This window comes from Cajanus cajan, chromosome 2 (genome assembly GCF_000230855.2).
Source record: "Cajanus cajan strain Asha chromosome 2, NIPB_CcT2T_4, whole genome shotgun sequence".
In the NCBI taxonomy this organism is placed as follows: Eukaryota; Viridiplantae; Streptophyta; class Magnoliopsida; order Fabales; family Fabaceae; genus Cajanus; species Cajanus cajan.
In genome coordinates this window covers 79,125,962-79,148,692 of record NC_138518.1, presented here as the reverse complement: position 1 = coordinate 79,148,692, position 22,731 = coordinate 79,125,962, and the positions used below count along the sequence as shown (strand labels likewise).

The window sequence follows — 22,731 nt, the reverse complement described above, 5'->3', positions numbered from 1 at the left end:
GGTCACCGACAATTGTATAGGTGTGCCTTCGGGTCACCAGTGATGAATTCTGCAACTTCCGTATGGCGCCACATGCATACATTAGTGAGTCAAGTCAAGAAAATCATTATACATAAGCATATATGTGAGATTGATTATATATGTGAATTATATTGCGTGTGTGTGTGCTATTTAACTTTTATTTCTATATCTGCAACTGAGTGAGAAGTTTCTCACTCCCTTGTCATTTTTGTGTATATTTAAATTATGATGCAGATAATTAGCATGAGGCTGAGGATGTTGGTGGTGAAGCTTAGGCTTCTGTTTGGGTTTCGCTCTGATAGGATGTGACATCGGGATTAGCTAGACTTATTGTTAAATTATTATTATTTTTCTTTTGTAATTTTTATGTTATTTATGTTGAAAGTGTGTATTTTTGTCATATTATAATTTTACTAAAAGATTATAAGTTAATTCCTAACTAGGAGGCTCTGCCACCTTTACTGGGATTAATCTATAATCTTTATTTTATTATTTCTTGACAATTTGATACTTACAGTTGAAAATTATGAATGTGCATCTTTTACCCAATGATACTTGAGATAATTATTTTATATTAGACTAAGAAAGAATTTATATATAGATGGTTTATATCTATTGTAATTATGTTGGGGTAGAGGGTGTCACAAATATGATATGTGTAACATGCTAAAGGTTGAGTCTGTGAATGTATGACATGCATCATATGCATATATACTACAGGTGTGCCGCTGAGGCCGCATACCCACGACTAACAAGGTGTACCTTTGGGTCACCCATGATATGCTAACAAGGTGTGCCTTTGGGTCACCAATGATGTAACCAGGTGTACCTTTGGGTCACCCACGATATGCTAACAAGGTGTGCCTTAGGGTCACCAATGATGATATGTGAACTTCCGTATGGCGCCACATGCATATATTTAAGAGTTGAGTCTATGACATCATTGCATGATAAATAATTATATATGATAATGATTATGTGTGTGTGCTATTTAACTTTTATTTCTTCATCTGCAACTGAGTGAGATGTTTCTCACTCCCTTGTTGTTTTTTCTGTATATGTTTAAATTTATGTTGCAGGTGTTCATCATCATGAGGATGTTGGTGATGAGGCCTAAAGGTTTCTTGGGGCATGCTCTGATAGGATGTGACATCGGGTTTAGCTAGGATTTATCTCATGTTTTTCTTATTCTAAAAACATTTTCTTTTCTTGTGTAATTTAAATAAATTATAAGTTGATTCCTAACTAGGAGGCACTGCCACCTTTACTGGGATTGATTTATAATCTTTGTTTTATTATGATTTCTTAAGTTATATATATATGTTAATGAATTTATGAATGTGCATCTTCTACCTTATGATACTTATTGTTTTATATCAATCTATGAAAATCTTTTATAAATATAGTTTATGTTTATTAATGATGTTGGGGTAGAGGGTGTCACATATATTGTCACAAATTTTATAATCTTAATTAGTTTCTAATCCATATATGGTTGAAAGTCATCCTTATTTTTCTTGTATCTTTTCCTTATTATATTCGTTGGAATATGTAAATCTCATAAAAAGAATAAATTAAAATACTTTTTTAATTTCTATACTTTCACTTATTTTATCTTTTAGTTCTTATAGTTTAAAATAATTTTTTTAGTCTCTATATTTTTCAATATTTTTTAGTCTCTATAATTTAATATAGATCTTTTTAATCTTTATATTTCTAGTTTTTTAATTTTTTAGTCTCTAATCGTTATTATTTTTATAACATTGTTTGTTTTGTGTTGATATATTAAAAACATTCAGTTTTGTGAGAGTAAAAAAGTGTTTCAATAATAGATATTACGGTGAAAATATAAAAGAGACAAAATGTATCGAGAAATCTAATTTAAAGTAAATCTAATAAAATAAATTCAACATAAAATATACAAAATTGAATTTATACATCTATCACATTAACATAAAAAAGACAATGTTGCAAAAAAAATTAACGATCAAAACTAAAAGAATTAAAAAAAAAAAGATAAATATAAAGATTAAAAAGATCTATCTTAAATTATAAAAACTAAAAAATATTAAAAAAAAAAATAAGTATAAGAACTAAAAATATTTATTTTAAACTATAAAAACTAAAAAAATAAAGAAAGTAAAATTTTAAAAATTTTAAAAACATTTTAACCAAAATAATATTATTTTAGACAACTTTAGTGACTTTTACGAATTACTCGATCTCTATTTAATGTATATTGTTACGTTTCTAATTAATGTATCTAGTCAACTATGAATGATGATATTTTTTTTTTGGAGGGAATATAATAGATATATAGAAAGTTGCAATTTTTGGCTTTTAGTTCTACAATTATCACTCCTAGAAAATTTGAATTTTTGAATTTAGCAATAGATTTTGAGTAAACATTTAATTTGGACTCTGAAAAATGGTAGAGGTGATTGATAGATTTCTAAAATAATATTTTATGACATTTAAAATCTTAAATTTTAATTTTGTCATGCAAGTTAATCATTCCATTATATTCAATTATTAGTTTTGTTAGTCTTATGACAAATTAACAATTAATTATCAGGTTGGCATATTCTCTCTCTAATTGACATACAATAGTTATAAACTTGGTAGATTTAGAAATGTGATAAAATAAGATTTTTAATTTTTAATTTAATTTATAAACAACTAAAGTTACATTTGAATAACTTATTTCTTCTTATTCTCATATTCCATTTAATCCACAAAACTAATTGGTGTGAGACAAAAAACTCATTTCTACAATACAAGGGTTTAAGACATTGTTGAAGAGAAAAGTCAGCCAACATCATTAGAGTAACAAAAGACAAGTGAAAAAGAAAATTTTCCAAACTAGCTCACATTCTTATATTCTATTTCACCCGCAAAATTGATTTGTGCAAGACGTAAAACTCATTTCTACGAGACAAGGGTTTCAGACATTGTTGAAGAGGAACATCACCAACATCATTGAAGTAGAAAAGGACAAGTGAAAAAGAAAAATTTTCTTGGATTTTTTTGTTGTTTGTGAAACTCTCAACAAAACCTAATTTTCATAGTAACAAAGAGGATCATTACCACTAAGTTCTTCCCTATTTCTACTAGAAGAGTTTTGAGATTAATTAAACATAGTATAAATGCCTATATTTGATTGACGTATTTTTACTTAATTTTTTTTAAAACAATCAATCATTTTGTCACACCCCAAATTCAATAATTTATGATTTATAATTTTAAACATGTTGAAAGAATAGTCGAAGAAATTAAAGATAACCAAGTTAGGAAATTAGTAGTTCCATATTTTCTACCCCTAAATTTGATTGTGTATACAAATAGAGTACTTTAATCATGTATCACATATAACTTTATAATTATTTATTTTATGTAAAAATAGTAGCGTAGTACTATATATAATTTAGATATATTCTACTATTGTTTATAATATTTTTGGATAGGAAAGTTTGGAAATTTTACTGAATTTCACAATGTATAGTGAATAAGTTCGAAAGATCATTTATAATATATATACACACAATTTTGTTAGATACTAATGAAGTTAGTGTGTGCGAAGGTGATACCACATCTCAAGCCTTTACCAGCTAAAAATAGTCATCGGGTATGTTTATATAAGAACCGGTCCAAATTGTTAAGTCCAAAGAAAAAAGCTAAAAAAAAAACTAAATAAATTGATGTCTGAAACAGAGAAATTTGAAAACAACAATTATTACTTAATTAGCCCTCAAAGAGCAAAAATAAAGTAATTAGTCGACCATTGCCAATACATTATCACAACTTTTCTTTATCCCTTGCATTATGTTATACATTGGACCTATTAATTACCAATTTTTAGTGTAAAAATAGGCATGGTAGTCTATTATTAAAAAACCTTTTTAATAAAAAGTCTAGAAGATTTGACACAATCCATATAAATATAAAATAGTATTATATATTAATTTATAATTAATATTTATATTTAATACATATAATTATTAATATATTTAATAATTAGTCCTGTTGACCTATTTGTAGGTCTTATTACTTTCATATAAAAGAGACTACATAAACAGACAATAAAAAAATCCATATTAGATTTTTAAACAGATCAGGCTTGTATTACATAAACAAACTAAACATTAACTTAAAGAGAAATGATATACACACCCTCTTCCCTTTTTAATAATTATATATCTCTTCTCTCTTTTTTTCAAAAAAATTATCTAAATACACTTTTAATAATATAAAAAAAGTTCTACAAATTAATTTACAGATAAACTAATTTTAATTTATAAAAAAACTTAATTTCATTTTTTCCCTTCATATTTTCTTCACCTATAAGTTTTTTATGAAAATCACTTACCTTAACAAACACAACGGTCCAAAACTCAAATTCGCTAACCTTGAAATTGAATTCTATTGATACCACAGCACTTTTTCTTCCATTTCAAATTCATTCACTATGACAGTTAGGGAAAATGGTATTCTATGATGTGCAAAAGTAGAGGGATACTAGTTTTTTTTTTTTTTTTTCTAGATTAACGGTATCTTTTGAATGCTACTTACAATCCTGAACCTGAAGTACTGACATCACTTTTCACAATTACAATAATATATACTATTATTCTGTTTCATCACAACCAACCTACACTACTATATATTTTTGCATATTCCTGCCGTTTCTAGAATAACATGCTGCTAATCTGAAGAAAAATGAATTGACCAAAAGGAACCAGATGAATGGCAATTTTGAAGACTCATACAATGTAAGTCTGCTTCATACTTTTGCGCCCTCGCTTTCCTCTAGGATTGGCACTAATCAAGGCATTCACAAGCTCAGAATCCTCTTCGGTGATCAGTATGTTTGCTTTACTCGGGTCAGCAAGCAGCAGCTTCGCCACAAGGTATCCTGCGATTGACCAAGTCTGATATAGTCGAGATTGCTTTCCGATGAACCGAGATCTTTTCGTGTCGTAATATTCCGGCCACCTGTCTCTTGATATGCGTCTCTCCGCAATCTCAACAGCTTTTGCAGCAATATGTGTTCTCTTCATCTTTATGCATGCAACTGTGAGCTGCAATAGGCATATTTTTATGTTAAAAGCTTGCACTTGATATTTCCAACTTTGCAATACTTGAATAAAAAAGCCAGGTACATTAAGAAAAGAATTCTACGTGTAAATTACATAAATGGGGAGACATTTACTGCTAAATAATGACGACTAAGCTCATTCAGTTACATGTCTAGCTGAAAGAAAATATACATAGGACATATTATAATAAGAGTTAAGGTGAAAAAGAGTATAGAAGCTTTTTAATAAGAACTGCTTCAACTATAGAGATTTAAGTGTACCAAAATTTGCCACTGCAACTAACCTGCCAGAGCAGTGTTGGCCAGGAGCCTGCATTATGGTAGGACCAAGGTCTGCCAAAGAATAAACAAATTAAAAAAAAAATATTTGATGAAAAATATAATAAGATAACAGAAAAGCATAAACATGGCAAGTTAGATACAGTACGTGTTCTTAGGATCACTGCCTGTAATTATCTGCCACTCCTGACCATCAAGAGCAGGATAACAAATCTTGAGTGGCATCTCTGCAACCAAATCTGACCATTTGGCTTCAATAAGATCCAATATGGCATGTGATTGTTCCACTGTGGCCAAACTGTTTACGACCGACCACAAATTTCCCAGTGAAAAAAATCGGAAATCCATGTGAGCTGGTTGTAAGTTACCAATTAAGTAACCTCCTTTGTTTGGCATCCATTCCACTAACCAAGGCGAAATTTGGTCTGGGTATATGTTGAACTTATTAACTGCATCATACGAATACTCCTCTGTCTTGTAACGGTAAATCTCATTTAATTTTTTCAAATCAATCCAATAGTATTCTCTAATATGAAATGAAAGAGCTACCAGACGGTTGTTCAGTGCCCGTATAAGATCAGCTGATCCATCTTCTGGAGTAAGCATCTCACGCGCACAACGTAAGGCAGAATAAAACAGTGCCTAAAAACAGAAAAAGAAAGAATACCTGTTAGAGAAGAATACAAACAATATTTTAAACAGAATATGTAAACTTCAATGCTTCTGATAATAGTAAACTAGGTATTAGGTAACACTGTTCAGAATCATTTTTAACTTCCACGTGATTTTATTACATAATTCCCTCATTTTCCAGAAAGGGGAACTTATTTATCAAAAGATTGTTGTATTTACAACATGCAACAGAGCAATAAATTCGATTTGTTAACATTCTAAATTCTGATATGGCTTAACCAAGGCAGTTGAGAAAGTTATAGGCAGTTGTATAAGATGAAGGTGTAGATGTCTGATGTTTTTACTTTTGTCAAACAATTAATTGTTAGAAAGGTGAAAATACACATCATGTGCATGCTTGAGTGTCAGTTTTTCACATATTTATGTTAATCCATGTGCACAATCATAAGATAAATATCAGATGGATCATGGATGCATTTACTCACGGTCCTAAAATTTGTTACAAGTACTCACTTCTCTTGACTACCATAAGGGCAGTAAAGATACGGAAAGAATACCTCTAAACATCACAAAATTAGGTGTCAAGTAGTATCAATTACTGTTATTGAAGAGTCTATCAAAATTTCAAATAGTAAAAGCCATGGGGACCTTCTGTTCATGAACCAAACCAAGCCTTAATCTATGGAAAGAGATGTGTCATGTGTCTTGTTTGTAATTTCAATAATTTATTGGTTTAATTTTTATGCCCAATATCATTTTAATATTTATCAATTCAGATGGATCAGCTTTTGATATTGTTTAGTGTATTTAACTTTAACATCATTCTTTTCAAAAATAATTACTTTATTAACTCTAATGTATCTCAGATAATTGACTGTTGCTGCTGCCCACCAATATGAATTCGTCCAGCACTCCAACCTCATTCTTCAATCAACTCAAGCTCTTTGGGCATAGTCCCTTTATTTATGAAAATTTTCCATCCCTATTAATAACGAAGTTGAATTTTTCGTGCATAAAAATACATAATATAAAAACTTTCAAATACATAAAAGAAATACCTAATAGGCTAATACCATTAACAAAAAATCAAAGAAGAGAAAGCTCTATCACTAATAACTAATAAGGTACAGGAATGCAGGTCCTCAATCTAGCACAAGAATATTTGTTCTTGGCTTCTTGCTTCTTATCAAAATGGTGCAGTTACGTGCATCATTTTCCCCCTATCTAAGGAAATGTATAATCATGAATAAGCAGCAAGTTTTCATTCCTAGCCTTAGAAAATGCAAATTTATAAATATCATAAAATTGAAGAAAGAAAGGGAATCTTATTTACCTGAATCTCCAAAGGATGCCCATGAATTCCCATCCTCCGATCTATCATGCAAGAACCATCTGTTACTAATAAAGTTGGGAACATATCAAAGCCATCAGCAAGACACAACCTCAAAATCATCTTAATTCCTGTTTGCACATCAACTCTCTCCTGAACTGATAGATCACCAGAACATTTTCCATATGCTCGTAATAAAATAATCCACCATAATCCTAAAATCACATGTGAAATAGTTCAGCAATCCAATGAGAACTACAGTAAGTTTCTTCTTGTATGTATAAAAAATATTTCTAATGATTAGATTATTTACTTTACCTGAATCAACAGGAGCAACACGGCCAATGGCTGCCTCTCCAAAATCAGGATCCAAAACCTCTTCTGTTGCAGAATCATCACCATCCAGAGGAACTGTCCGAACCTTAAAACTAGCAGGCATCAAACCTTGTCCTGGACTATGACAATCCATTGTTTTCTCCCAGCTCTGAAATATGGATGTGTGGGTTCAAGACAGTGTATCAAAAACAACAAAGAACATCTTGACAAAAATTTAAGGACCCCGTTCCCCTCCCCCCCAACCATTTTGTTCATTTCATTAATTATCATACAGTTAAGGCAAAAGAAGTGCTGGCAAAAAACCATTACTAATGAAAAGTATTATTGTTTCCCTTTCCATTATGTACAGCACAGGGTCCTATAGCATTCTATCTGTAAAAAATTCACATCAACATTAATTGTAAAGCACAAGCATTTTGCGTGCTTCTTAAAAGAAAATTAGTATTTTACTTTATTCACCAAAAAAGTTACAAGTCAATGTAGAAACAGCTAGTATTAGATTTGTACTTTTGTAGGATTGAAAACAGTAACGACTAATGAATAAAAGCAACTTCATAAAGGCATAACACAAGTAACTATTTCATAACTTTGGAATAATCAATTAAAAGTGAAAATACATATCTAAGGCTTGTAAATTACAGAATTGTATCAAATTTAGTTGTGTAAATGACAAGTTATGTGTTATAAGACCAAGACTCCAAGACATTACCTGCAACTGAAGTGTATAAAGGATAAAGTTCCGAACAATATCATGTTCACCCTTCAATAGGAAAGCAATTCCAGAAGGAATGAAATCTCGAATAAAGACCTGGTCATAATTCAAAACATTGGAACTAGTTGGGTCCTTTGCAGCAATAGTCCCAATGGGATTGCCACAATAATAAACTACAGACTCCCTTAGTAGGTCCCATGCTTCTTCCTCAATGGAGTTGAGTCCAATTGTGTCAAAGCTGTCTGTAATAGCTCCATTTGTAACATTAGATGCCAAAACCTCCTTTTCTTGTTTCAACTGTTGGGCTTGGACATCATCAAACTCTAAGATATGCTTCGCACTCGTCACATTGCCTACCAAATTTGATGTTTCAACATCATTCACAAGCCTTGATCCATTTCCATCTCCAGTAGTTATGCCACCCACACTTTCAGCTCGTTGGCATTTGCATGTCTGCAACCATGGACGACTGTAGGTCTTATAGTCATGGAAACTCATCAACTGAAATTGATGAGTTCTTAACTGACTTTGAAGCATGCTAGAACACTCAAATAAATGCCTATGTCTCGAGGATCTTTTCTTCATACATTTTACTCCAAACCGGGAATGTAATGTTAAATCTAAAGAGTTAACACCAGGCTCGTTATACCCAGTTTGAGGCACAGCCCTGGACAAAACCTGAAAAACTGTTTTGGAAGTGCCCAGGGACATGCTGCTCTAAAAGAACGAACTGTACCGGCTTAACAATTCCTGTAGAGTGCATTTAGATTACAACCTATTAGAACTAAAGCAGAATTTAACATAATTGAATAGACAGAAATTTCAACTAAATATAGATTGCAAGATACTATCAGTAACTTGAAATTTAGAAGAGGGGAATAAATAGTTTACATGTGAAATTTAACTTATTTGCTTTAACAAACCCAGAAATCAAATGGTATGACAAGAAACAATGATCACAAAACGAATGTTCAATTCGACAACAAACAGTTTGGAAGGTATAAAATTGAGAATTGACATTCATTCACTAAGCCGAGACCAACCCAAAATCAATCCAATTTATTCATATACACATAATTCCAAGACTGAAAAAAAAAATCAATAAAATCAGACGCTAAGTAATTTAACCAGAGTTCAAAGCTAAAGAAATTTAACAAAAAGAACATAACATAAACAAGACATAGCTTAGTTTAATTATCAACAGAAACATACGCAAATGCAAATGACAAACAGACATACATATTAAATACATAGCAAAATTAACAAAAAAAAAAAAAAAAGAACGACAAACTATGATCCAAGAAACTACCCGAGTGCCAGGAAAACCTCAGATTAAACGAACCTTTGACCAGACAAGGACTGAGAGTGTCGTGGATCTTGGAATTAGAGGAACAGAGAACGTATGGTGAGAATGAACACCGTGATAATGCAGTGCGCGATTTTTATTTTTATTTTTATTTTCTTTCTTCTTTGCCTCTCTCTCTTTTCTTTTTCTTATCTTGTAACTGTTCTTCTCTTTTTCCCAATTGTAGCGATGAGATTTTTCTTTCGCCTTCGCTTTTTTATTTACGGCACGTGACAACGTGACCCCAGAAAAGAAATATGAGGAGAACGGAGATTGTCTATGTGCCACAAAAAACCAAATTTTAGGTTGTCTTTTTATTTTCCATGACCAATAAAATCTTTGTTTCCGTGTATTAGTCTGCCACTATCTCTTTTGCTTTTATTTATTTGATATTATTGTCAGCATTTTTTTTCTTCATACTATAGGTATTTATACTTATAATTAAAAATAAAATATGTAAGGGATAAGAATTACTAAATAATGCGATGAAATTACTTTACATATTTTAAGATTTTTTATGCCTTTTAGAATTGAGAAAATTTATGAAAATAAACTGCTTGGATCAAGTTATATAAATTTTATGTTTATCTATTTAATATGGCATGCGATCATTTCGCCTAACAAAATACACGATCTAAAAGAAATACTCTCTTAATAAAAATACTCTCTTATTTAGTAATTTTTATAAAAACTGATCTAAAATATATTTTGTAACAAAAACTTCTTAACTGTAACCATTTTCTTTAGAAGACTACATGCGTCATCTGGACGAGACAATCCTTATCGGGTTACGTATAAGTAGTGGAGATTCCGAGAATAGTTATCTTATTACTTTTTGGGGAAAAAAAATTTAATAAGAACCTTTTTAGACACTTCTCTTCCGACAAATAAGCTAATACACTTTTTTTTAACTTTTATTCTCATGTATTATCTCTTTTTTATGATAAACCTAAAATTTTATATTACTACAAACTAAAAGAATAGTTATTATTAAATAATTTGACAACAATTAGATCAAAAAATTGAATTTTGAATTAAAATATAAAAATCTAATTATAATTTATTTGATTCGTCTTCGAAATAAAATGAAACAACTAACCAAATTAACTATATTAAATAAATTTCATTAATTTGGTTTGAATTATCATTTTCTTTAAATCAATCTAATCCAATGCACCCCTACACGAAGCCATTTACAGTTATCACTGGTCCCCAGGATGACATACTTAACTTGGCACAGTACAAGTGTGGTTGGATTCATGCTATGGGAATAGGGTGGTAACTTGCGCAATTCTAAAGAAAGAGGGAAAAGATAAACAAAAATAGGCCACAAACCACTGAACTTTTAAATATTTAAAGAGAGCAAAAGCATACATTAAACCCTATCTAACTCAATCTTGTGTTTGTCCAACTGATCTTTCAACTCTTTTTTCCACTCCTGAATTAAATTTTCTTGTTTTTTTATCAGCCCATTTTTTTTGTTAAGTTCCTCTTCCATCAAAGCAATCTCCTGCACAGATAAGACATACAACAGAAGTTTAGATGAAAATATTACAATTTCCATGACTGATAGAAAAACATTATATGGTATGTTGCCAAACCTTTCTAAGCATTTCAGCTTTTGATGGCTTTTCCTCACGTTGCAGGCTGATAAAATAAAGCTGAAGCTTCTTGGCAGCCTCCATAAAATCTCTTGCATACCTATCCACGTCAACTGAAAAAAAGAAAATACCAAATCAACGATAATTCAGTTTGGATACATGGTTATATTTACCAAGCATTGCAAGATGAGAAAATATTTTTGCTTTGCAAATATAGTTTCCAACACAGGACTGGAGCAAAGAGAAAACTTCCCTTCTCAGGGTAAATTAAAACCCTGGGACATAATTGAACCTTAACTAGTCTTGCAACAGCTGTTAAACTTAACATGGTCTTGTCACGGTGACCTGATCATTTTCTATTCAACTTCAATAGCTAATTTTAGTTCTAGCGATACATGTTACATTTTGAATTCAAACCAGAAGGGCGCCATAATTCTTATGAACTTTAGTTAAGGTTAACAAGGTGTAAATAAATGCCCCCATAATATATGGAATTAAGAAAAATGGACATAGATAAAAACAGAACTTCATCCAAACTCCAAAGATCAGTATCAGACATCTGTTTATGGTATTTTCACTCTTTTCTTGGGTTAGATTGTATCAACTGCAAAAATCATCTATAGAACATTTCACCACCCTTCTTACCTCCCCACCCCACCTTCCTGCCCTAGATAATCAATGTGTGAATACTTGCACATTGAGCAATCTATCAACAACTGAATTTCAAAAGAGGGATTATTACAAGGATGTTCAGCTATAATGTCTTATAAATTACTTTCGACAGGTTAACCTAATAACACAAAAAATATCACATGGCATATCATAATCATCCCCTCATCACATGAAAAGTCTCGAGTTAATAGCATGTATATATTAAACAGAAACAGAAATTATGACTCCTCTCATGTTGTGGGTACATGTATTATCGTATATACCAAATACATGATGCTTTCAAGTTGCATGTAATCAAAACTCAACAACTACTTAACAATAAACTGACTTGAAAACATTTCTCCTTTAAATAGAGTGTACATCTTTCTGAAATAGAAAAACTAGAATAATAAATTCAATTGAAAAGGGAAAAAATAAAGGATATGTTGACCTCCAAAAACTTCTAGCATCTATTAGAGACTACAAGTAATGAGTAATATTTAACCAAATAATCATTTCCAAATTAACACCACTTCAATCCCAGGAACAATTTACTGTCTTCCAATATAGAATGAATAGAGTACAACACAAAGTTCTTTGACTTCTGCAGGCTCAATGAAACTTTCTTTTACATATATATTCCAAAAAGAATACCCTTTTCCCGTTTTTTCAGTTCCTCAAACCTTAAACTGAAGTAGACACATCTTTCCTTGATCTCCTAAGCCAGATTCTATTGTTAATTCAAGAACTATGTGTGTATGTAAAAAAATCTCTAATTGTAATCCCTAAAACCTTTGAGTGATATGGAATCAGTATGTCAGATGATTAAATAAAGTTTCAAATGCCTTTAGTGCTAATGGTTGATGCATAGTTATCAATCACAAATAGCCACGCACAGCAACCCGTTTTGAAGACACAAAATCATAATTTGAAAGACTTGCAGTTACTCACTTTGATGAGAAGGATGGGGAGAACGGTCTATAGCTTGAAGTTCTCTGGCTGGCAAACAGGGAAGCAGAGCAGCCTCCAAGGCCATAACACATGAAACCATATCATCTTTTGAGGGAGGAGAAGATGGCAGTTGTGGATCAACCGAGTGCTGTTGTTCAACTACTTGCCGGTCACCCATATGCCCTTTCAACCTGCCAAGGGAGAAATATAGGATTAACAAAAAATTCTCCTATAGCCTCTCTAGCATATAAATTTCATCAAATAACAAAAATATAACATGAGTGCTTCATAAGGCTTCCCATGCCAAAACAATTCACAGAATATATTTCTTATGTTCAGTTTGCGTGGAATTTTTTCCTTGGTTGTTATATAAATACATGACATTAACACGTTATTAATACTATTTTCTCATTTCTATCCATTTTTACAAGAGATACATAACAATATTAAAAAATTAAAAATTTCTCTATGACTCATCATTCACTTTTTCTTCCTCTTTCACTCCCACAGGCCAAGTGAGAATAACCATGTTTCTGAATGAACAAGCGAAGCTAAGAGAATGCTACCCTCGACACGCATCATTGGTGAAAAGAGTCCAATTAACTAATTGAGTGACAAAATAGCAAGGAAATGAAAGTAGTGGCACGAATTAAACCCGAGTTACATGTATAGCAACAAAACCTATTAGTTGAAATTTGAAAATGCAATTTGATTCGAATCTAAGTAAGAGAGTAACAATAGTAACATAACTAGAGAGGAATGAAGATTAGGAGACTCACGTGAGATTGGAGTAGTGGCGACTGAGAAGATTGCGCGCGTGAGTGATGACTGAAGAACGGTAAACGAGAGTTCAGATTTGGGTTTTTTATTTGTTTTGAAAACCTAATCTGCCTTTTGGGGAAAACATTACAAACGTTCATCAATTTAAAATTAATAAATAAATTGATATAAATAATAAAAAAAACGAATTTTAAATACGTTTTTCTCCGGGTAAAAAAAATATATATTTCTCAAGTCAAGGATTAATAATTTAAAATTGAAATGTTTTTATTAAAAAATATATTTAATATTTAATTTTATTACATGATTTTTAATAATAAAAAAATTATTAACATTTTAATCATCAACAATAAGAATTTATACTAATATATAAAAAAGATATTACTTTCAATAATTACTTTTGGTTCCTATTTTTATATAGATTATTTTATCTTTCGTTTATTTTTCAATAACATTTTTATGAGTAACTTCTCATTCTTTTCTTTTTTTTTTTATTTTTTAATATAATGCAGGCATGTAATAAATAACGAAAATCATTTTTGACAAATTATTTATTTTAGATTTTTGTCTATGAAATTATAATAAACTTCTTTTATTAACAAAAATTAAGTAATAAAAAGTACTAATTCTTACGAAATGAAAATTTAAGGTTTTAAAATTGTTTTTGGAGAGGTATTCACGTTTCTAAGAAGTGTTCTTTTTTTATAACAAAATACCGATTTATTTTAAATTTTCAATCTCATTGAAGGAGGGTTAATTATAACAAGATTAAAACTTGTACCTTAGAATGTATTTTTAAATTACTAAAATGAAATAAAAGTGAGTTATTCCACTCAGCAAAAGCTTTTTACAATAATTTACTTGCACTAAAATGCATTTTGATAAATAGTTAAAATTCAATGTTTATTCTAAATTTAATTGCTGAGAAAAATAATATTTTAGCTCACTAACTTTGTTCTTTATTTTGTTTTGATCTTTTAACTTTTTTATTATCAATAATTGTCAAAATTAATAAATAAAACAAAATTAAAGTATAAAAAATAGAGATAAATGAACAAAATCAAACAACAAAATAAAGAATGAAACCAAAAAAAAAATGGATATCTAAAATACTATTTCTCTCAAAACATTTAAAATTTAACATTTAAATTGTAATCAAATAAAGTTTATGTTTTTTTTATCTGCCATAAAAGCTTAAATTTTAAGTTGAAAAAATATCTATATTTATTTTTTAAATATTATGTATGACTTATTTAGAAATTATTTCCCTACATTTTAAAGCATTGATTTTATATATATTTAAATAAAAAAATATGTAATTATATATATATATATATCTTTTTTTAATGGATGGATAGATAGATAGATAGATAGGATTTTAAAAGAAAAATTCTATAATAATCATATGAAAAGGATGACAATTAGTCAAATCGAATCAAAGCTCCATGACAGTCGTAGTAAACGATGATTTGAATCGTATTTTTTTTCTAATTATTTTGAAAAATATATTGAAGATAGTTTTTGTATAGAGTTAATCACTCATACATTGTAAGTATAAAAAATTTTTACACTGACAATCAATCATATCTTTTAATAGTGTCATGTCATTTGCTTATTTAATTAAATAAAAATAAAATAAAATAATTTAAAATATATTATTAGTTGTCAGTATAAAAACTTTTATATTGACCGTGTATGGATGATTAACTCTTTTGTATATATTTATTATTCTAATTTTGATGTGTCAAAAATCTTCCCTAAACCATATGTTATCTTCCATATTTCACAAATTTAAAAATTGCAAATGTAATTTAGAATAAAAACATGAAATTTAATTGTTCATTGGTGGCACCTACTTTTGCAAATTCTTTTCCATATTCATAAAGAAATTGTAACCAAAAAAATCAAAAAGAAAATGAATCAGGTGACCCTAAAGGGCTCCTGATTTCATGCAATTCACCATAAGTTTCACCACTTCATTTGCATCAAAAATTATATTTCTTGATCCGTTTCAGAGGATACTGGTACTGCACTATACTCTTGTGCCTTGGGGGTATGATTGATGGGTATGCTTGGACGCTCTTTCCCTCCTGGCTTAGAAGATGCATTGCCATACCATATCATTCCCAATATTGCAATGAACATGCCTAAAATTACTTGTAAATTGAGACCTTCTTTTCCAAAGAAAAAGAATCCTAGGGCCAGTACCAGAATAGTCTTCATGTGTCCTAGAACTTGGAATGATACAGCCGTGAACCTTCCAATGCAGATGAATTGGCTGAGGTTTGTCCCCACTGCGATAGTGCAAGACGCAATGATGAACAACTGCAGACAGAAGGAGCATATTAGTTTAATAACATTTTTTAAAGTTAACATTAAATGCCTAGGATTAGAACACTCACAAAACAGTAGGAACTGATAATGTGCACAAAGATTTTTAAACTATAGTCGAACTAAACATATTCTACAAGGAATCAAAACACAGAATGAAACTGAAAGTTGTTAAAACAAGTAGTTTAACTGAGGTTTTTAACTAATGACCGAGGTTCAATCTCTATCATAAGTATGAAATAGTAACTGGAGGCACCACTTTAAATCAGTTATGAAATTCACAAGATAATAATTAACACTAGCTATATGCCAAAAGTCAATAAAGCTTAAGTAGCATTAGCATTTAGAAAGGGAAACTTACCGTGGATGTCAAACCATAGTTGTAGGCATCAACTCGTTTGTTTGTAAGCCAATAGTCCACAAAGGGACCTACTAGCAGTAAACTTGCTGCTTGTACTGGTGCAGTGTGTCCCAACAAGTTAAATGATCCAAGAGAATACTTCCTCTGAAGAAAATGCACATACTGCAACAAATAAAAGTAAACATCAGCTTAAAAAATTCTAGAACATGACATCCAGATAAAACAGGAAGAGTTAGAATTGGAATGATCTGACATAATTTGCACAAGTCCACACAAAACATGCATCTAAAATCCGTGTTCAAAATCCAACTTTACAAAGAAAATTTGCTGCAGCCTGCAGGCTTTCCATTAAGCTGAGATGTATTATGAATAAATTCTTATATACATGAATGTTGGCAACAAGCATCAAGCACCTGAAAGTGCACATTGATCAATTCTAGAACCACCTTTATGACAAAGAATTCAATTTTGATCTACTGATATCTACCAATTAAGATTCAGGGTTGGTAGTGTTGGTAGTATGTTACTTACATATTGCTGCAATGAGGTGCTCCAAACTGCCACTGCAGCAGCTATGAAACCCTTAGCATTGACACTCACATCAGTGACTGTACATACAGCTACGCCAAGGAGAACTAGAGAAATGCTGAGCTTTGTGTCCCTTGAATATCGCACATTGTCCAATACAATTTCCAGGAAACAAGATACCGGAATCATGCTCAACTTAGCAATCTGAAATTTTCATTCAAAAGGAAGGAAACACTATAAATACCTATTTTGCCACCGGCAGTATTAGATTTTGATACTTTTACAACAAAGTCTAGATGTTACCTGATAGAAACCAACGGAGTTCCACATCAAACTCACATTCATTCCGACAATAGAGAAATTTGCAAATAAGACAAATTTGATAAGATCAGGTAAGGGAAGATGAGAGGTTTGGATATATCCCAGCCACTTAAGAATGACTGTCAGCAAGGTCGTTGTGGCAAAATGCAGACCAGTTAACGTTGTAGCTGCATAATAGTATATGATATACAATGTCAAATAGTTATGGTAGAAACCCTTAACATATTTATTTTATTTTCTTCTCCTATAAGTACTTTTTGAGAGTTTTATCCGATCTATCTCTAACTATGCTTTATCTGTGGGGCACAATCACAAGAAAAAAAAAGTTTGTGAGAACTGCACAGCATCGGCATATCATCTGAAAGCATAGCACAGATCATTAGCCTTCCTCATTTTTTATTTCTATCTCTGTTTTTATCATACGTAGTATTGTTGTCAATATATGTCCTCAATTCAACTACCACCCTTAATATATTAAATACTTCTTCCAAATCCTATAAACAAGTTTATACTGCACATAAGCACTAAAAGACAGACTCAACGAATCATTTAACTGAAAGAAGTGAACCTTTGTACAAAGAAAATAGACTGAAAGTGGAGCAATTCTAATTATCTGGGATGGAAAAAATCATGAAACTCTATACATACCAAAGCTGAAACCATATGTAGCCATGAGGGCTTTATTCACAAGGATTATTCCCACAGATGTGACTATATTGAACATCCATGATGCCACATCAATTGCTGTCTTCCTATCACCCTTGGTTGCGGTAGACATAATGTATCACGAATTTCAAATCCAATGACTTTATATGCAAGAGAAGACATGTCAACAGGAACTAGTTAAACTTTCTTATGGATCCCATTAAAAAAATAAAGAAAAGAAAAGTCATATCTAGGCTTAATTTGTTTGTTTAATATTTTCAAGAACAGTTTTCTATCTTCTAAAATTTGTTTGTCCTGCATGTTTGAATGTATTCATCTCATGAGCACGTTTCTGTTTTCTAAAAAATTGTTCTTTAATCACCTGAACTCTTGAAGAAGCAAAGCAGAAAATATCTTTCAACAGTTTCAGTTTCAGTTTCTCTGTTTTAAAAACAATTTTCATAACTTAATAGAATTTGGAAAAGAAACTGATTGATTAGTAGTCTCAAACCAAGTTTATGAACAAAAATAACTTATTCCTCATGTCTTAACAAGTAAAATTATTGGAGGTAAAATGTCTCACATAGGAACATAGAATTTATAAAACACATAAGAATGTTTGCATTGGTATGAGATTTTTTAGATTAAATCTAAAGTGGAAAATATCATACACACATGTACGTGAATCATGTGTGAACATCCGGTGCACAGCAAGGAACATGAAGATAAACCTTGAAGCTGAGTTCACCATAAAATCCAACACCCTCAAGCAACTCAATACACATATAGAGAGAGACAAATAAACCAAATAATAGTTGCCAAAAATGAAACCAAAGCAGAATAACAAAATCCTCATTAGATCCATTACTCCTTTCTCTTCATAGCAAAATCCTCATTAGAGTTAAATCATGGAACTGCAGACAATGATAATATTAACAACGTGAATAAAAAGAAACAGTAGGTGCGTAGTTGTTTTGGAAATTACCAGGTGTGCTAGGTTATGTTGTTGAATTGAAACGGTGACGTAGAAGCTTGTGAGAGGAGCAGAGGAAGAAAATGAGAGAGAAAACAAGTTTTATAGAGAGAAAGACAAAGAGCACTGCAGGTCGGTGTTTTTGTACTTTGTGTTAACGTGCGTATGCTTTTGTATTTGTAACGCCGGATTCAATCATAAACCGCGTCAGGGAGGGAACCAAGCAGGAAAAAATATCATGTCATGAACAACAATGGTCAATTTTGTACACACCACTAAGGTTGCATTCTACATGGCGCAACAAAAAATTTTATGTCTTAATTATTGGTCGTATGAAAATATCTATGCATTTTACATGTCTTTCATCGGAAAAATTATTACATAATCTAACATCATCACCGCTATATCTAACGTAAAAAGAAAAATTAAGTCTTAATAATTTTTTAAGGTAACATTAATTATCATTTTTTATTTATACTTTTAATAATATTTTTAGAAAAATATTACTGTATTGTATTATTTTTAATAAATAAAATTAATAATATGTTAATTTTATAAAATTATTATTTTCTATCATCTATTTATTAATTTTATTTTGTATATATATAATAATTTAAAACGATACTTATTAAGATAAAATATTTTTTAAAAACAAGAAAGTAATGTCATTTTTTACATGTTTATTATTAATAAATGTAATAAATAGATGAATAGTGATACATGTATACCTATGATGTTTTTTTTTTTGTCTATTTTTGTTAAGACTGTTTTGTATGTACTTCTAAACCATTCTTTTTCTCTCATCATTTTTTTTTCATTTAGTTTGCATTCTTTTTTTTCTCTATTCCCTTGGAAATCCTTTTTCCAAACCCTATATATTATCTAATCAATCATCTACTTTATTATTTATGTTTTTAGGTTTTAAAAATAAAATAAGTGCCTCTTTCTTATATAATTATAATAAAATTATACAATATCATTATATCTCTCAATTACTTCATTTATTACATCTATTAATAGTAGAAAAACATGCACACAAATGTTGTGCAAGTATCATTACTCTAAATAAAATGGAGAGATATGAACACAAAAAGTATATATAAATTTTTGTGCAAGTATTATTTCTTTTATTTTTACATTTTTTGTATAAATATTTAAAAAATAAAAAATAAATTAAAAAAATGTGACTGTTTTGTAATTTAAAAAAAAAATAAAGTAAAAAGCCACAATTGTGTGATGATTAGTCAGTATACACACATAATGGTTGAGGATTATGTAATAATTTATTCAAATGATGGATGATTGTTACCTTAACTTTAAGGATAGTTTGAGGGGAAAATTTGATAGCTTGTCAGAAAAATAATTGTGGTTGTGCTTGCTAGCCAGTAATTTTAATTTTTAAGAGTGATCATGTTTATGGGTCACTTTTATTTATGCAAGTTTAGGAGAGACATCACTCGTGGATGAGTGCTGAAAGAGAAAACAAACAAAGAAAAAAGACGTAAGAAATAAATGATTCATCAAAAAAGTTTTTTTTTCTTTTCGGGTTTTGGATAATTATCTGTATAATCATGTGTGTGAAATTAGTCTTGAACCTCAAAGAGGTGATCAATAAAGTCTTCTTTCCATATGAACAAACAATAGAATATTAATTGTAAAAGAAATATGTAAACCAATTTAAATTGAAAACTTCCTTCTCTTATTTTGGTGTGAGGTTGGAGCGTTGGGCAGTGCCATATAAGGTCACTTTTCAGGTCATTTTCTTTTCCCATTATGCCTTTTAATTTTGTCCATGATGTGTTTATTAGAGAGGATGAATTCTTCTGTCCTTTTTTTTCCTTTTTCTTCAATTAAATTGGGTTTTCTGATGGTTGAAAAGAAATTTTCAGACAGGTTAAAAATAAAAATAAAAAGTTACAATGTATCAATCATGAGATCATCTTCATTTTCTTTTTGGTTTTACATGCATTAATCAATGCAGAGGTTAAAACCCTTGAGAAGAAAAAGATAAATATCTCTTGTAAACAATATTTTGATTTTGTATAAGATTGAAATAAAGTCATCGTATTTTCTCAATTAAATTTAAATTAGGTTGGTAATTTATGCATTACAGGGGCAAGTTTAGAATATATAATTTTGTATGTTATAATTTTCTAATGCATTCTTTTATATTTTAAAATTTACATAATATATTTTTAAAAACTATTATATAAATATTTAGAAAACAATTAGACACATTTATACACAAACATATATATATATATATATATATATATATATATATATATATATATATATATATTGTAGTGTAATGTCTTTTAAATATGAAATTTATAATTTTTTCTTTCACATTGTTGTGACTTTAATGTATTTTATATTATTTTGAAACATTTAAAAATATATGTTAACTGATAAAAGTATTTAAATATTAATATATACTATGAATGAAAAAATATATAATTAAAAAGTAAGGCCTCACTAAAGATCATATAATTCATGATAAAAATTAATTGGTCACCAATGATAAATATTTTGTATGTATAAATTATTGGTAATCCAATAAATAAATAAATAAATAAATAAATATATATATATATATATATATTACATGTATCTTTTAAAAATATTACTTTTATAAATGTATCTGCATTTATATATAATTTAAACATATACAAAATTTTAATAAGGAATATAATGAAAAATGTTTTAAATTATGTTATAATTATTATTTATTTCCTTTAAAATGTGTTCCTCATAAAGGAAAAAGTGAAAAATATTAATCATAAATATACATTCATTTATCATATTTATAAATTTTTTATGTTCTAAAAAAATATTTAAAAAATAAAATAAAATATGTTAAAGGTATTACTCCCCAGTCTTTTTTATAAGACTCGATTATTAGATTCATTAGAATTAAAGATCTCAGTTAATTTAGTTAATAATATTAAATTTATTATAATATTTTTAATTAAATGAGAAAATATTTTTAATTAAAGGTATATATATATATATATATATATATATATATATAACTAATACAAGAAACACTTTAAATTAATTCTATAAAAAGAATCTAATAATACTTTAATTTTTTTTCATTACCAAAGAGTATTTCTCATCGAATATAAAACAATCTCTTTTGGCTGTTTGACATCAAATAAGTGAAAATTTTTACACAAGTTGAGATTTTTGCATTCATAAAAGTTTAAATTCAAACATCAATCAATTAATTAAACAAGGTGAGTTCTTCATCACTAGCATCAACCCAAGTTGATAAACAATACTTTTAATCTGTCATTTGTAATTATCTATAGTGTAGACCTTTGGTAGTGTTTTAAAAATTATTAGAATGTAATTATGACTTATATATATATATATATATATATATAATGTATATTTCATATTAATAATAAAATATCTTTATATTATAAAAGAATCATCTATAATATAAAGTAATGAAATTTTGATGTATATTTTCCCTTCCAAATTAAGAACATTTTAGACAAGTTTTTTTTAAATATTTTATATTTATTTAATAAACTGTATTAATTGATGTGACAATTAATTGAAAGTGAAATTTAAATATACATTTATTATCAACTGTTGGAGAAATGATAGTGGGTTTTAATGGTGTCATTTATGAGTATTCAAATCATACATTCATTATTAGTTATTATACATACATTTATTATATTTGAGAATTTTAATTTTTTAAAATTTAATTTAAAAATATGTACTAAATAAAAAAGAACAATATATCTTATGTATCTTTTTCAAATCACAAGTGTGAAGACAAATAAAGCATTTGTGAGGAACCATCAAAGTTTTACGACCG

General features: G+C 29.2%; 3 protein-coding genes across 5 annotated transcripts; all 3 read right to left on the bottom strand.

Annotated features, from left to right (window-relative positions):
- Positions 1–4,518: 4,518 nt before the first annotated feature.
- LOC109799456 (neutral/alkaline invertase 3, chloroplastic) lies at positions 4,519–9,975 on the bottom strand. 2 transcript variants are annotated; one of them, XM_020360025.3, is made up of 7 exons: positions 9,716–9,975; positions 8,404–9,156; positions 7,677–7,842; positions 7,362–7,573; positions 5,544–6,037; positions 5,401–5,449; positions 4,519–5,099 (listed from the first exon to the last, which is right to left on the bottom strand). In XM_020360025.3, the coding sequence occupies exons 2-7, from the start codon at positions 9,115–9,117 to the stop codon at positions 4,782–4,784; spliced, it is 1,953 nt and encodes a 650-aa protein (XP_020215614.1). In that variant the 5' UTR covers positions 9,118–9,156; positions 9,716–9,975; the 3' UTR covers positions 4,519–4,781. The 2 variants fall into 2 exon arrangements, with proteins under 2 accessions (XP_020215614.1, XP_020215613.1); XM_020360024.3 differs by having other exon boundaries at positions 9,749–9,974.
- Positions 9,976–10,854: 879 nt separating this feature from the next.
- Positions 10,855–13,892, bottom strand: LOC109799612 (mediator of RNA polymerase II transcription subunit-like protein). Its single transcript, XM_020360202.3, has 4 exons — positions 13,734–13,892; positions 12,955–13,145; positions 11,353–11,465; positions 10,855–11,261 (listed from the first exon to the last, which is right to left on the bottom strand). Exons 2-4 carry the CDS (start codon positions 13,130–13,132, stop codon positions 11,127–11,129), a joined length of 426 nt encoding a protein of 141 aa, XP_020215791.1. The 5' UTR covers positions 13,133–13,145; positions 13,734–13,892; the 3' UTR covers positions 10,855–11,126.
- A 1,652-nt stretch (positions 13,893–15,544) lies between these two features.
- LOC109799702 (UDP-rhamnose/UDP-galactose transporter 4) lies at positions 15,545–19,165 on the bottom strand. 2 transcript variants are annotated; one of them, XM_083069229.1, is made up of 7 exons: positions 18,906–19,165; positions 18,596–18,834; positions 17,924–18,081; positions 17,258–17,442; positions 16,958–17,158; positions 16,427–16,588; positions 15,545–16,059 (listed from the first exon to the last, which is right to left on the bottom strand). In XM_083069229.1, the coding sequence occupies exons 3-7, from the start codon at positions 18,051–18,053 to the stop codon at positions 15,727–15,729; spliced, it is 1,011 nt and encodes a 336-aa protein (XP_082925355.1). In that variant the 5' UTR covers positions 18,054–18,081; positions 18,596–18,834; positions 18,906–19,165; the 3' UTR covers positions 15,545–15,726. The 2 variants fall into 2 exon arrangements, with proteins under 2 accessions (XP_082925355.1, XP_029127321.2); XM_029271488.2 differs by lacking the exon at positions 18,596–18,834 and having other exon boundaries at positions 18,906–19,164.
- Positions 19,166–22,731: the final 3,566 nt, after the last annotated feature.

Excerpts from the sequence above, each read along its gene's own strand:
- LOC109799702 (XM_083069229.1), bottom strand. The coding sequence starts at position 18,053 with ATGTCTACCGCAACCAAGGGTGATAGGAAGACAGCAATTGATGTGGCA. Across the intron at positions 17,443-17,923 it reads TACATATGGTTTCAGCTTTG|CTACAACGTTAACTGGTCTG; the intron begins GTATGTATAGAG and ends ACTATTATGCAG. Across the intron at positions 17,159-17,257 it reads ACTCCGTTGGTTTCTATCAG|ATTGCTAAGTTGAGCATGAT; the intron begins GTAACATCTAGA and ends TGAAAATTTCAG.
- LOC109799612 (XM_020360202.3), bottom strand. The coding sequence starts at position 13,132 with ATGGGTGACCGGCAAGTAGTTGAACAACAGCACTCGGTTGATCCACAA. Across the intron at positions 11,466-12,954 it reads TCCCCATCCTTCTCATCAAA|TTGACGTGGATAGGTATGCA; the intron begins GTGAGTAACTGC and ends TCTTTTTTTCAG. Across the intron at positions 11,262-11,352 it reads AAGCTGAAATGCTTAGAAAG|GAGATTGCTTTGATGGAAGA; the intron begins GTTTGGCAACAT and ends TTATCTGTGCAG.
- LOC109799456 (XM_020360025.3), bottom strand. The coding sequence starts at position 9,117 with ATGTCCCTGGGCACTTCCAAAACAGTTTTTCAGGTTTTGTCCAGGGCT. Across the intron at positions 7,574-7,676 it reads TGTTGCTCCTGTTGATTCAG|GATTATGGTGGATTATTTTA; the intron begins GTAAAGTAAATA and ends ATGTGATTTTAG. Across the intron at positions 6,038-7,361 it reads GGCATCCTTTGGAGATTCAG|GCACTGTTTTATTCTGCCTT; the intron begins GTAAATAAGATT and ends TTCTGTTTTTAG.